Source organism: Pollicipes pollicipes, unplaced genomic scaffold (genome assembly GCF_011947565.3).
Source record: "Pollicipes pollicipes isolate AB1234 unplaced genomic scaffold, Ppol_2.1 Scaffold_4295;HRSCAF=5057_pilon_pilon_pilon, whole genome shotgun sequence".
NCBI classification, from domain to species: Eukaryota; Metazoa; Arthropoda; class Thecostraca; order Pollicipedomorpha; family Pollicipedidae; genus Pollicipes; species Pollicipes pollicipes.
The window spans coordinates 39,989,354-40,004,991 of record NW_023596461.1 but is presented as its reverse complement, the minus strand read 5'-3'; the positions used below and the strand labels follow the sequence as shown (position 1 = coordinate 40,004,991).

General features: G+C 47.7%; 1 protein-coding gene across 2 annotated transcripts; it reads right to left on the bottom strand.

Annotated features, from left to right (window-relative positions):
* Positions 1-6,392: 6,392 nt before the first annotated feature.
* On the bottom strand, positions 6,393-15,467 carry AP-1sigma (AP-1 complex subunit sigma-2). Of its 2 annotated transcripts, XM_037219381.1 has the most exons (6): positions 15,329-15,467; positions 11,678-11,856; positions 10,905-11,013; positions 10,562-10,699; positions 8,896-8,940; positions 6,393-6,927 (listed from the first exon to the last, which is right to left on the bottom strand). In XM_037219381.1, the coding sequence occupies exons 2-5, from the start codon at positions 11,854-11,856 to the stop codon at positions 8,896-8,898; spliced, it is 471 nt and encodes a 156-aa protein (XP_037075276.1). In that variant the 5' UTR covers positions 15,329-15,467; the 3' UTR covers positions 6,393-6,927. The 2 variants fall into 2 exon arrangements, with proteins under 2 accessions (XP_037075276.1, XP_037075275.1); XM_037219380.1 differs by lacking the exon at positions 8,896-8,940.
* Positions 15,468-15,638: the final 171 nt, after the last annotated feature.

The following is a 15,638-nucleotide window of genomic DNA, read 5'->3' as shown; positions in this document are numbered from 1 at the left end:
TGATTATATGATATATGATATATATATATATATATATATATATATATATATATATATATATATATATATATATATATATATATGAGTATATGACATTGTATGGAACTTGATATTAATTCGATTATTACTCGACCAAGACTCGTTTAATGCCACGGTGCAAACAACCAAGTGGCTGTTTTAACGGCATTAAGCATTCTTGTCCATTTTCAAGCCCCTTCCCCTTGGTTACGTACTGGTCACGCCGGGCGAAAATTACCCTCCCTTCGTTTATTCTGTGATAAGCGCGCCCTCCATTTGACCCCATGTTTAGCAGCACGTGAGAAAAAAAACGTGTGTTGCTGGTTATAAGAAAAACAGTCAAATCTGTGTTAATGGTGTGTACAAATATTGTCACACGTATTTTAGCGGGCTTTGCCATGAAATCTGAGCTTCATGTGCTGTAAAAAACCTGGGGGCCGTCCCTATGTTACGTCATAGGTGGAGGAATGACTCGAAAAAGTTCGTGTGCCAAAAAGTCGTCGCGTCTTTCAACCCGTCACCATAGCGTTGATGCTGAACATTCTTGGAGAGTTTGGGTGCCCTGGCACCCGCCGACCTCATGTACCTATGAATTACATTGCGCATGTTTTGCCATTTTCAACCCCTCCTCGCCCTGGTTACGCACTGGTTAAGCCGGGGAAACGTCCCCCGGGTTACGCTGTTAACACGCGCTCCGGTGGGGGGTCAGTTCGACGCCGGAAGATTTTTCGACATTGGTTTCCGAATGGCGCGGCATAGCCGCACTAAACTTTGCATATCTGTAGAGAACTGAATGGCGGATCGTTTGGTGCAAAAATGCATGTACCTTGTAAGGTCGCTGACCTACGGCAGGTCAAAGTCAGGCCACGGATTCAGCGAAAACGATTTCTAGGGAATCGCTCAATCTACCGCAACGACGGAATGTTAGACGAAGCCATACATCTCTGAGATTGTTTCTTAGGTAACGCAACAATTGAATAAACATATTCCATTGACATAGGGTTAGGTATGAAGGTTAGACCAAGGTAAAAACCAGTTTGCTTCATTACTCCAGAGCTTACTGCATCTGATAATTTCTAGTGCTCATTTCGAGTTAATTGATAACAGAACCCGCATTATAATCCTCCATGGGGACTTCTTTCAGATCAGAATAGGTCAGTGACCTAAAATGACCCAGGTCAACGCTTTATTTTGAGCAACATACTGCCTAGCGTAATCTTTGACACTTATTCAACTGCACAAGTCAAAGCAGTTTTGTATTATTTTGGTTACCGTGACCTGCCAAAGGTCGAACAAGATCAATGGCCTTAAATAAGCACTAGTGACCTCTTGCCTAGGGGGCACTATGGAGACCAACCTGGTGCTTGACCTTACTTGACCTTATTTGAATCAAAGGTAATCACCCGGGAATCCCAAACTTTGACACACGTGAGTCCACGTACAGACCAACGCACTGAATTTGGTGTTTTTAGCCTTCTTAGTTTCCGGTATCTCGGGAGGGAGCTCAAATTGCCCCTCCCCCCACACCCGAGCGGAGGGTACCCAATCGGCTACCCGGACACGTGTTATACACATATCTCCCGTTCTTGAGTGCGACGGCAATGTGTACAAGGGTGATGATGAGCGCGCCAACTGTCTGAATATCCATTTTGCTCGCAAGGTCTGCGGCCCTAACGTTCCTATATTGCCTGGCTCACCTTTGGTCAGTGCGCCTGGATTAGACAGCTTTACCGTACCACATGGTTGTATAACACGCTTGTTATGTGATCTCAGTGCACACGAGGCCTGTGGTCCCGACGGGCTCCGTGTCCGGATTATCAGGGAATGTGCCGAGGACCTAGCTGTTCCGTTAGAAATGATATGCAAGCTTTCTCTAAACTCTGGCGTCTTCCTCGCCATGTGGAAGCAAGCGAACGTGATACCGACGCACAAGAAGAGGTCCAAAAAGCTGCCTGAAAATTACAGGCCTGTGCCTTTGCTTCCTATCTGCTCAAAAACATTGGAGAAAATTGTAAGCGAAAGCCTTTTAGTTTTTTTTTTGCCCGTCCTTCCTTCGTCCCATCACGGATTCCTTCCAAACCGCACTTGCATTGCAAAGTTTTCATGTTTTTTGAACACTGCTGGACATCTATCTCAAAAGGTAAACAAATAGATGCAATTTACCCCGATTACGCTTCAGCATCCATCAGCCTCAACCACCTTCTGCTACACAAGCTTCGCTATCCTTTTTGCGTCACTAGCCGCGGGTACAGCTGGTTGGAATCATACTTGAGCAATCGTTCACAACGCGTAGTGCTGAACGGCGAGCAGTCTGACTGGATTCCAGTGTGATCTGTTGTCCCGGAAGGCAGCATCGTGGGACCGTTGCTGCCCGCCTGCTTTCTGGCTGATGTTCCTGATCAAATTAAGGGTGCCTTATGTACACTGATGATGTAAAAATGTATCACCGAAGCGACAACGTAGAACATTGTATTGCACTTCAATCGGATTTGGATCGCTTCCGTAAATAGCCCAAAAATTGGGGACTGAAACTGAATCTAGCTAAGTGCAATACCATTTCATCGACCCTCCGCACGTCACCTGCTCACTACTCATACGCACTAGGCGGTCACCGCCTGGATAGCTGACAGCAGATTCGCGATCTCGGCGTCTTCCTGGACACCAAACTCACCTTTGTCAACCACATAGATTCAACTGTCTCAAAAGCAAACAGGATGCTGGGCCTCCTCATGCAAAGCGTGCAAATGCAGTCGTGCCCTCAAGCGCGGTCCGATCACAAGGCTTTGCTTCGCGCATTCAGTGCTCATGTGAGATCACTGATGGAGTATGGTAGCGCTATTTGGAGCAGTGCTGCCGTTTTTCATCTCGCCCGGTTCGCAAGGCCACAACACCGTTGTCTCATTTGGTTGGGTTCGAGTAGTCAGCCCCGGCTTCCCCCACTGGATTAAGAGCATCTTCTCGCTTGCTTCAAGACAGCATGCACCAAGGCACGCTTTGCCCAGTCTGACATTTTATTTCTATAAAACGTGCATCATCACAGGCTTGACTGCGATCACCTGACATCACTGTTCAGTCTGGCTACACCCGTCCGGCGTTCTCAGCATATCGGCGTTTGCCACGGGTCATTTGCAAGGGTCAACACTGTTAAAAATGGAATTGTCGGACGACTACCCGCGTCTGTAGCATTCTCCCTCAACTGACTTTTTCATCCAACAAATTCATTCCGATCTGATTTGTCGCGGTTCGCCGGCACACGTGGAACATTCTCATGATGACTGCTGTTTCTGAGTGTGTAAGGTGTATGTACGACTGCGTGTAATGTGTATGTAGTGTGTGTGTGTTGGGCAAGGTTTTTTGTTTGTACGTGTATCGTATGCTCATTGTTTAAAACTGGACTGCTTCCGTACTTGGACTTTTGCCTGTGGAATGCCTATGTCCTAAATAAACAAATAAACAATAAACAATATCCACTTCGCGGTGGCATCACCGCCCTAACGTGACCGTGCTTTTTGGAACGTTACTACCACTAAATTCCCAGTACATGTCTACCGAAATAGATACGCTTACCGTACTCCTCGCCTCCGAAACTATCAATTTTAAGGAAGAAACCGCACAATCCCTTTCATTCGAGTAACTTTTGACCGCGTCACCGTACATTAGTGGAGCTAGATCAAGGCATCGGGTGGAGGTGATTGCCCTGGATGCTTTTTGTGATTTTTTAGACATGCCGGGGGCGTTTTCGATGAAGATCGGGAGCTTTAGATTGGTTCATCTCCATTTAAACTCGTAAGCCGAGGCTAATTGAGATGAAAACGGCACTACTGCCGTGCTTCCTCGCAGGAGCGCAGCCCGCCTTGGCACGGGGAGGGGGAGGGGAGGGGGCACAGGTTTGACGAATTATTATTGCCGTTCAAAAGGTTCCCTCCCCTATAACAAATGAGCCGGTTGACGTGCTCACTTTATTTCCATGGGCCCAGCTCAATTTTCTTCATAATTTCAACTGCCGTAAAATGATCCATTTCTTCATTACCGAATCCAGTAAATTATGAATAATCCAGGCCACGACGTAGCTCTGATAGCGTTCGAACCGTATAACTTAGATCGCTACGCTTCGCTCATCATGCCAGCAAGGTATGTGCCTTCTTTTACGGCAGCCCTAGTCGTATGGAGCCAGTCACAACAGCTCGCCACAGTCACGTAAGCCACGGTGGCACAATCGGCGGTGACGACGGGCTGACAATGCTCGCGCATCACACCACCGGCGGTGGTGATGGGCTGACCATACTCGCGCCTCACACTAGCGGCGGTGAAACACCGTTTTCACGGCTGGGCTGTCACTGATGATCTTGTTGTTGTTGATTGGTGTTTTCGGGCGCGCCGACTGCAGCGGTCATTTGCCGCCCATAACGATTTTTGTTTTACCTAGATAGTGAACCGTGTAGAGTTCCGAAGTTGATATGTTTGAGGAATAAAAAGACCTGTTTAGATTCAAGAAGGCGCAAGTTGCCTCCTAAAATGTCACAGAGCGTCAAGGGCGAGTCACGCTGACCAAAGAATCGTTGACGCTCTTCCCTGACGCGCGGACATGATGTAAGCACATGACGAACGGTGAGAACAGCACCACATCGATGACAGACAGGTCTTTCGGCTCAATGCAACAAATAACAGTGAGTTGCGTACGTGTGTCCGATACGTAGTCTGCAGAGGATCACCACTTCTTGCCTCATTTGGCGGAAACACGAAAACCACTGACCCAGCTTGGGTTTTATTGCTCTGAGCTTATTTTTATTTGTTAAGTCCCAACAACGCTGCCATTCGTTCTGCAAAAAGGTTTTTATTGCAGGGTAAAAATCTCTGGCAGGGATAGAGAGGGAGCGTACGCATGGAGCCAGCGCTGCTCGCCTTGCAGACGCGTCAGCCACCTCGTTGCCGGCGATTCCAATGTGACTGGGGATCCAACACAAGATAACTTTCTTTCGGGCCTGATCCAGTTGAGTCAAACGTCCTAAAATATCCTGTACAAGAAGACATGATGGATAAAAAGACCTAAGACTAAGAACACTGCTAAGAGAGTCTGTCAAAATCAGATGTGAAGGTTCGTCACTGACTTCAATGAAACACAACGCCTCGGTGATCGCTACCAACTCTGATGTGAACACCGACGCATGTGGAGGCAAGGAAAACGACCGGGTGACGCTGCCGTCACCGATGATCAGTGACCGTGTGCCATGAAAAATTCACCGCAACCGTTCGCAGATATCGTTTGCGCCTTTCTTATGTTTACAGAAAGGATCCTTAGGTCAATTAACGTAATTTGTGATTACGTCACGCAAGCGCGAACGTGCAGGGCAAGCGGTAGGGCGAGGCAAAGCGAGCCGCCGTATCAGTATGGCGATGATGTTAGGAGCGTTGTAGAATTGTGCTGATTTGTTGGGATCCAGATTATTCCGCACGCATTTGGCAAAAGGCGCATTCCCTTTCGATAAGGTTAGTCTGATTAAGTTGATGCCATGCAATTTCTGGGATCAGGGCTTGCGCTAAGCAGTGCTTGGCGTATGAACCCAGACCCCGCCGTCCGACCGAGAAACGCCAATTCAACGGCAGAATTTTGTGACGCGAGTTCAAAATGCCACAATGCTCTGCGCGGCCGTCGCATCTGCCCTCACCACAACGCACTCGTGATTAGCTGAAACCCATCCACATGTATGCAGATCGGTCCCCCGAACCTCTGTCCTCTTGATGCGCACGCCCCCCCACCCCCACACGCTGCCTCCGAATCAGCTATCACCATCCGCCTACGACCTGCTCGTTGGATAAATGGTCAGTCAGAACATTCAAATCTCTCTGATACGCGAGCCCAGCGACGGTGAGAACAGCCTGTCCGAATCTCAGCCCGCCGGTGGCGAGAGCCGCAGACCGGGAGCATACCCGGCGGGTGCGATCATCGGACACGCCAGACGAGCGCGGGCGCTCGGGACGTGGCGCGTCCCATAGTCACGTCCGGCATCACGAGCAGCAGTCTCCGAGCACTCAGACGGCGGTCGTTTTCCCCAGCTCCAGCGTGGACTTATGATCAGACGTCCCTGGTATATACAGTACAGCACAGCGTTTTCGGGGCGCATTTGGAAGGAGCAGTGACGTTACGCTCACGACAGGACAATGCCGTCACCCTGCCGGGTCTGACCGCCTTCCACGCTCATACCAAGGGCTCAGACTTAACACGCATCATTGGGCTCTCAACACAAACGAGCCCTATCCGCTGGCATGGAGGCCAACCCAGGGTGGCATCCTAGTCTTCCAGATGGGGATAAGCAAGTTGACTTTGATTAACGCTATCAGCCGACGCAAGTGCTCATGGGTGACAGCCACCAGAAAATACGCCAATAAATATGGTTTATTTGATACTTAACGTCTAAGCCCAAGAAACTTATCATCGAAGACGCCCCGTTTCTGGGGTTGCAGCACATTTGTCAAAGGAGGACAAACACAGAGGTTGACTGGCATGAACACTTTGTCTTAGTAATTCCTTGAATAGGCAATGTCACACCATCACACCTTCCACAAGAAACACGTGCTTATTTGCAGCGCAAGTGAGTAAGACACCGCACCGACTGCTGAAATACTATTTATCACGACACGTAATTTCACGCGCCTACAGCAGCCGCCTCCGAAACATCAGCACCAATACCACATCCGCAGAAACGCGCATCGAAGCACACCATCGCATGGAATGTAAGCACCAAAGAAAAATGAACAAAAAAGATCCGGCCGCGATTGGTCCATATTGGCCAGCCCTGCGCGTGCGTCACCGGGTGAGAGCACCTCCGGCCCGGAGAGCGCTCAGAGCGCTCGCCCACGGCTCCGCTAGCCAAGGCCGTGGTCATCAAAGAACCCCTGAGGCGTCTCCTCCTGCAGACACAGGTCAAAGGTCAGCGGCAGCGGCACGCCGCGCACCGCACGCTAACCTACCGTCGGCACACGGCTGCTCACCATCGCGACGAGCTGCCACAGAGCTGGCTCATGTGCTACGTGTTTAGTGGGCGGTTCTCTGGATTAGCGACTAGCTACAGAAAAGCAAAGAGCGGTGCTGCGCCATGCTCCACGGCTTGTCTCAGTAAAATGGAGTAATTAGCACACACTACAGTCGGTTCGTGACTTTATTTTGGTTCGTACCGCGACATGGCATGCAATCAAGGCGTGACATGTTCCAAACGCTTCAATGACGGCAACGAAAGCCTGGTGGCACTCCTTCGATCACTTCACGGCCATATTCAAACATTCACTCACGTGTAAGCTGCATGCACATGTATCAAGATTAAAGAGAAAACAATATAAATTTCTGAGCAATCAGAAAATACCGGCCAGATTTAGGCACATGCATTCCTCGCTGGTTAATGACACCATGCATCTCAAGTAAAATGTATTCCAGGGTAACGGATTAAGCTAAATGAGAAGCCAAGGTTAGCAGTGATGAATAGTCAAGAGCACTGACACGCCGCGAAAACAGCAGATTTGGAGAAAGCCGCACATAGCGCATCCAAAGCCTTGGATGCAATAGTTTGTACACGAAAATGTGTCCGCGTGTGGAAATGGCCACTCATCGCAATAAGACAAAGTGGCATACAGCAGGCGCCTAAAGAATGCCTAAGTCGTTCAAAATGTAATCCCCGGCGTCATCCTACGGAAAACAATAACAAAACGAAAATAAGTAAACAAACTACACATCAGCATCGGTGCACAGCGATGATACAGGCATAGATACGTAACGATGTTAACAATTAATTGAAGTTACTTTGGACTGTCACGTGAGAGTTGAGGAATGTTTCGGGGAAAGTTGCTATGAAAATAGCATCTCATCTGACATCATCAATCATGTTTCCAAACGTAACGAGCAAAAACTATAATCTGGCGTTGAATTAGTAAAAAATAAGTACGCAACTTTCCCGCATTCGCCAGCCCCGACGGGAAAAACATCACTGCGTAGATAGAACTCGTAGATGAGCAAGTGCAAGGACGGCGGGTAAACGTCTTGCCCAAACAGCCCAAGCAAAAGCAATTGCGGACCGAGGTTGGCCAAAACAGGAGGGCAGGGGCCGGGCGCCGAGCGGCGAATGGGAGTGGTGCGTGCGACCGACTGGGCCTACAGCCATCGGGCACTCACACGGTATACGGCGATTACAAGCGGGAGACTCCGCAAACCTCCTCTGGACGCGAGACACGGACAAAAAGAGAGGCACAGATCAACCATGGGTGAACTACTGACGTGCAGCAACGTACCCCCACGCGCCAGACGCCACGCCAACACGACGGGGGGCGCCGGCAACCGCTGCTTCACCCGAAATGCGGCTGGGCGCATGACAGACGCGTGGTCAGAGGAGATGCGAATGACTGGGATGAAGATAGCTCGACCGATGCGAAGGAGAGCAGTAAAAATATCCACACCGCAATAAAATAAACGGTAAGCTACCGTCATGCCAAAAACACGTTTTCAAAGCTTGCACCTGGGTAACGTTCGGCCTTAATATGAACGAAAATTGTTTTCGCGTGCCAACTCAACAAATCATTCAAATCACTGGCCGACAAAGTCTGCAGTGGCAATTTTGAATCGGGACAAAGTCGCATGCGGAACCAGGTAAGAGTAGAAGATGGCACGCGGCACCGGATGGGTCCGGTAAGGGGTTTCGCATTTTTACAGACAACCGGTGCCCAATCGGCAGTCGGTCCAGCGACACGGCACACAGGTGACAGCCGACGGCAAGACAGGCGGCCAGAACGTCTAGCCGACGACGGCAAGCCACAAGCTCAGAAGAGGTTCGGGCTGGCACTACGTACGACATCGAAATTCGAATGCAGGCACGTGGTTTTAAACTACGATACCTAGGTCAACCCGACCGCTTTCAGTGCGTCCTGAAGGACCTCATCCTAGAAACATACAGAGGGCCGTGTGAGGGTGCCGATCAACTTCAGAGCTGTCGGGGAGCTGACAAATAAAAAAAGTGCAGCGCGTGATGAGCAGGTGTTATACGCGAGCAGAACATAAGCGATGGATTGGCTGAACCAACGTTCGTTTTCGTTTCCGCTGGAAGCTTGCAACTGGAGGGGCGGTGCCAGCTAGGAACCTGAGTCCTCAACGTCCGGCGGTGTGATGATCTATCCGGTGTTCCTAAAAACTTTCGTTGCAACTGCACCATGCCGGCCCCGCACCGGCTCCATGCCCCGGCGAACCAGCCACGCCTGGGGTCACTGACCCCCCCCCCCCAGAGTGCTACGCAGACCCTGCGCCGGCCCCATGCCTCGGAGAACCAGCCGCAACTGGGGCCGCTGACCCCCTCCCCCCCCCCCCCCCAGAACGCCCCGTACCAGCCGCAGTCGACCGCCGGGCCCTGGCGGGAACGGGGCCGCGCCAGGCCATACGGGGACAACCAAACGGCCCGATTCCCAGCACCGGCTCACCAGCCAGCTGTTCACCAGAAGAGGGGCTGGGCGCAGATAGCCGATGCCAAAGACAGGAGCCACGCGGCAGACCTTACGCACAGGCTGGCGATCACATACAACGCGGCGGCGGCCGGGACCCACAGCGCACATGCACCAATCAGCAGGACCTAGCGGACTGCTGCGGATAGTATATCCGCAGCTAACTCAGCAGCTGCGGCAGCTAACTCGACAGGACCATTCCGTGATAGTGGAGGGCTGCACATGCACTATAGTTTAAGACACGGGAAGCGTCAGTGATGCTGGGCAATTTTGAGGTGGCGCCATTCGAGTTTTCAAATAACAATGGTAACTATGATTCTGACAGGGATGCCGGTAATGTGTCCAACACCCATCTAATGGCAAGACAGACATGAACTGTAAGGTTTTCAGTTTGAAGAGTCGCAAACAAATGCCCGCCATATCAAGCACAATGTCACTAAGAACCTGCAAAGGTGCATCTCGTCCATTGATCTATCACACCACAATGCATTTCTTAAGTGAGACATAAATTTGAACGTACTATTTGAACGCTAACGTGCTTTTTTGGAAGCACATCGAATTATCACACGTGATGTACTTCACTTGATGTAATGTAAGCTTACTCCCAACGTCAATGTTAAGCCTCTTTAAAGCACAGATTTTGTTCAAGTTAATCACGGAAAGCACACGATGCCACACCAAGTGTTCGACATATTGGTTCTCCCAGGCTGAGCGCACATCGAGCAACGAATATAACATAACGAGCCGAGCATGTGTGTACAGAACCAAACAAAACAAAAATCGGGCGAGCCCAGAGCGCCTCTAAGCCTAACAACTTTGCGCCCAGACGCCCAAACAGTCCAAACAAAAAATGCACATGTACTTCACACCACCGCAGCAGGCAGCCACCGGTGGAACGCAACCTTCGGGATCCGGCACCCAATGCGATGGCAGCGGACAGAGCCAGCGACCAATCAGCTCAAAGCACGCGAGACGGCGACCAATCGGGCAGAGGCTGGCTCCATGCACGGCCGATGGCGGACTGAAGAGAGAAGCACTACAGCTCGTAGGGCACAGCATCGTTACTAACCTCCTGTAACAAGTCCTGGGCAGTGATCGCCTTCAGGACATTTTTCTTGCTCGTCTCTTGGATCTCACCACCCAGCAGAAGCTCATCGAGCATAAAGAATGCTTTCTCAAAGTTGAAAATGATATCCAGCTCGCAGACCTGCCGAACAGCAACATCAAAACATGAATGTAACTCAGTGCTGCTCAACAAAGGTGTGATTCCTTCAAGTTCAAATATCAACAGGAAAACCAAAGATCTAAAAGTAACACATAAACAAAGTATGACACCATGCCCAGTACTTCTATCTGGCCCATGCCCTCAGTGAGAGGCCATGGACTATCGAGCCAGGTCCTTTGCCTCCTACCGAGCCAAAATATTTGTCGAGCAGCTCCACATAGCGGTGTATGATCTCCAGCGTGAGCAGCTCATTGTCGTCGCTGTCGATGGCACAGCAGAAGTACAGAGAGGCATACCTGCCGGCACAAACACGTGCACTGGCGAACTGGACGTGTGTTACATGAGTCACTGGGTAGCCAGGACATGCAAACGCCAATGCCAAAGGTCGGCTAAGAATTGCCTGGCTATCAAATACATGGTAAAGGTGAAATAATACCAATACCACACTAATGAAACATGGTAATGCTGATAAAAATACATGAATGACAATAGAAAATAAGAAGACATGGTCTTATAATTAATCACAGTTGAGAAAGTTCAAGGCTTGAATGCTATTCAGGACAGTGCAGGGTAGGGGCTGGGCACAGATGGCTGGCTGGATGGACACAAATTTAAAACACCTGAAGCACCAGTGATGCTGGGCAATTCTGAGGTGGTGCCATTCAAGTTGTCAAACAACAAATGTCACTACAGCTCTGACAGGGATGCCCATTCTGTGTCCAACACCTATCTAATGGCAAGATAGACATGAACTGTAAGGTTTTTAATTTGAAAAGTTTCAAACAAATACCTGCCATGTCAGCTAAGTTCAAGACACCTTGTACAAGTTCAACACACCTGCATCCCTTTTACATGCCTCTCCAGCACACAACACAGTACTGAACATGACAAACATTTAGCATCTTGGTGAAAGCTGACAAGTTAACAGTTGTGACTGTACAACTATATAAGAGAGCCTACCTCTTGTACACAATCTTCAAATCTTTCCACTCAAGAAAGCTACACATCTTAGCCTTTCTTGAAAGCACTGTGGCTATAAGCTCACGAGTTGTCTTCTTTTTCTGCTTCTCTGGGTAGGCGCAATACCATTTTTGTAACCGAAGCTTCCCTTGCCGGCTGAACAAAAGCATGAAGTGCATCTAAAAAGGAAGAGGTTGGAAATGAGGTCACTCAAACTGCAGAATGCACACATTGTGTTAGTAGTGTCAACACTACATATAATTTACTTACTACTATAACTTACCTCCATAGCAGCTTGGAAGAGGATGAAACTTGGATAGAAAAAAATAAAAAATGAACTGCCAAAGCATACAGGTCTGATTTCAGAGCTTATTGTTCCAATCACTCAGACCTTAACCACTCAATGCACCATAATTGATTCCCTATGGCAGTGAAGGCAAAGGTTTTGAGGCTACTGGGGCAATATGTTCTGAGCATTGATGTCTGTGAGCAATAATTTCAAAATATGTAAAAATTGATGATTTTTCATTGAACATTCTTTCAAATGCAAACAGGATTAAGGCATGGCACATCAAATTGTGAAGGTGATCACAACAGTAGTTTTGGGAACTGAGTTGTCTACAAGCAGGAATGTTTTGATCAAAACTGATGACCCTGGACCCAACCATTTCTGCAACTGCAATGGGGGATCAAAGTATAATAATCAAATGGTTGAGGTTTAAATCTGGTCATGGCAACAGGTTCCTAGAACAGAGTTGTCAGCAAACAAAAACTTTGATAGGCAAAAACTGACCCCCTTTGACCTGATCTAGGGTCATCATTTTCTGAAACTGCAACAGACTGTGTATGGTGACTAAAACAGTGAAAATTTCATGCTGATCACAGCAAAAAGTTCTGTGCAATAGTTTGTCGGCCAAATTCTGGGATCTGTCAAAATGGATGACTTTTGACTTGACCTGGTGTCACCATTTTCACAACTGCATTGATGCATCAATTATGGTGCATCACAGATTGAAGACTATGCATATACTGGAATTAGACTTCAGAGATCTATCTATCATACATTTCAGAGATCTCAGTTGCATGCTCTTGTGCACAAAAACTATATTCACCTTTTGTTTGAAATAGCAAAGTCAGCATACTGTCACCCATCATCATTTCATTGTGCTGAATCAATGGCTGAACTGGTTTCAAGGATATCAGATGAGATGTTTCTGAGAGACAAAATGTCCCTTGTTTAGTTCCTCTGAAAAACAAAATACCATGGGCATCTGTATTCTTTTTCTTCCTGGCAACTTTATCCTGAATGCAAACCATGAGGCTCCTTGTACACAATAGGTTACCAGTAGGCATAAAGGCAAACCAGTAGGTTAGTCTGACCAAATGACCACTTCTGGCACCCTGGTTTACCTATTTTGTAGAAATGAGACAATTTGCAGTCACTCAGCACCTACCCTCTTCACATCATAATATGTTGCTTGATGCATCAGGACTGTCAGTTGATCACGAAAAAACATTTACCAAAAGTATCATGGTATATCCAATACAGACCCAAAGCATGACATAGCAACAAGACAAACAAAATTGTCTAATTTTGCTCCTATTTTACATGAACATGAGACTTATAGTTTTTTCTAGACAATTATGGACTTGAGCCTCAGCTTTGTGCTTGACCAAATGTGGCTGTGAGTTGACTAGATTGCGCTGTGGAAAGTGCAAGACTTGTAACTTATGGTGGAGCATCATCACAAGCCAACTAAAAAACATTGCAGAGTTAAAAATAGATAGCCTCAGCAACCATGTCTGAGTTCAGGCTAGGTTTAACTTTACAGAAAATAGTAGCAAATAGACAGAAGTTGTGTGATTTTAGCTAAAAAGAAAGCAAAGGCACAAAATCAATAAACACTGCAGGCCTGGCAATAGGTACCCTCAGCAAATGCAGCTGATTTTAGACTAGGTTCAATTGTAAACAAAATTACAACTGATTGTGACTAGGCATATAGGGCATGTGGAATCTGCTAGAAAAGTAAGAAACAGGTACACCTATAATCTATTACAAGCTATTATCATTACATACCAGATCCACAAAACCAATCTGTCCCAGAACCTGGTAGCTGTGGTACAGGCTACAAGAAATGCATTCCACATGGACCATGACTGATGTAGCAGTAACATCACTGGAACAATTTTGGAGCATGTATGCCATCAACTCAAATGCTCAGAATTCACCACCTGGCTGCCATGAATTTCAGTGAAGAGAGCCAATATTAAAAGGAATTATGTTGATGCAATGGTAATTTCAGGAAACATGCTCCAGAAGTATTTTTCACACAAAGCTAATTTGAAAATCCAACACAACTTGGACTGGGCCTGAGCTCAGAGCACGCAGACAACAGCTTTAATGCTTTGATGCCCAGTATCTGCGCAGCACGGCAGATGAATTTCTGGCAGGTTGGGTTGTGGTTACACAGGAGACCAGATCCAGGATCACAGCCTGATAATAATCATCTCACAAGAAGCCCATTGTGGATGGTTTGCTAGTAAGTCATGTCTCGGTCAGCCACTCACACTCTTATGGGGGGACAAGCGTGCAGTGTTTCAAATGTTCCACAGAGGCATGCGGCTATTAATGGATGGGTTCCTGACATGATACAATCTACAGGTGACAAGAGAACACAAATGGAGGCACAAACAGCAGCATACCAGACATTTCACTCAGGTATGTCACTGTTGGAAGAGGAGTTCCTGACAAGGCACAACTCAAAGGTGACAAGAGGACACCAATGAAAACTCAGGAAACCTCCAGCTAGGACTCTCATCTGTCATAACCCATCAAGCACAGGGGTTAGCAAGAATTGGAACACTCTTCCACATCCCATCATGTCATCAACCCCAGTTGAACATTTCAAGTCTAGGCTTGATATGCACTGGGCTGACATCATGTATAACATCCCACAATGAATATACCTATAATTAGAGGCTGTTTGGTTACCAAACTGGGAGAATGGTGAGACCAGGACCTACAGGTCTAGTAGCCTTTTATAATTCCTGATCATCATAAGGTAATGTAAGGTAAGTAAGCTGAGAAAACCTCAAGCTGGCAAACTCATCCTTGAGACCTGTGCAGCACCCCATCCCTGCACCATGTGGTTCATAAATGGTTGAAATGTTCTTTCACCTACAACCAGTGGCATCATCAATCTCGGTTGAATAGTTAAACCTAGGCTCAATTTACACTGGGCTGACATCATGCATGAAATCTTGCACCAATCACATGCCTGATTGCAAATGTTTGGTCACCAAGCAGGAGCTTGAGGAAACCAGGATTTACAAGACAGATTGCCTCTCAAAATTCTTGATCATTATAAGGTAAGGTAGCAAAGGGTAGGTGCTTGTAATCTCTGAGCCATCGATCAGTGCGAGCATCGCGGCGATTGCGGCGCAATCAGCATGTACCTTCTGGTATAACCCAGGCGGCAAGTTAGCGCTTTGTTACCAGCCATTCGTGACTTTGTGACGCACCAGCACAACAATATGGCAATATTTCTGCGTGTGATGAGCTCAACTGGATAAAGACCTTACGCCGAGATCATGCAATCTTCACAACTTTGACAGACAATCGTACAATTCATCACACCGAACAATACTAACCGCGCAGTGTTTGAAGCTAAATCCAAAACAATCCTCTCCCTTTTTCCAGTCTTCTAATAAACTATGGGAAAATATCAATCAAATGACTAACACTTAAAACACAACCCGGCCAGCGACCACCCCCTCCACGCCGCCTGCGCCCCGCCCGAGTACCTTTCGTCAGTTTTTCGGCTTCAGGCTGCCGGTTACATGCGACAACAATGCTACCAAAAATGTTCAAATATACCTAGGAAAACACAAAAAAGTACAAATACACAGTAAGTCATGGGTTAACAGAAGACTTTGTTATTTTTTCCGGTCAGAAAATTGA

Excerpts from the sequence above, each read along its gene's own strand:
- AP-1sigma (XM_037219381.1), bottom strand. The coding sequence starts at position 11,856 with ATGCACTTCATGCTTTTGTTCAGCCGGCAAGGGAAGCTTCGGTTACAA. Across the intron at positions 10,700-10,904 it reads TCGACAAATATTTTGGCTCG|GTCTGCGAGCTGGATATCAT; the intron begins GTAGGAGGCAAA and ends GCTGTTCGGCAG. Across the intron at positions 8,941-10,561 it reads CCCAGGACTTGTTACAGGAG|GATGAGGTCCTTCAGGACGC; the intron begins GTTAGTAACGAT and ends GTATGTTTCTAG.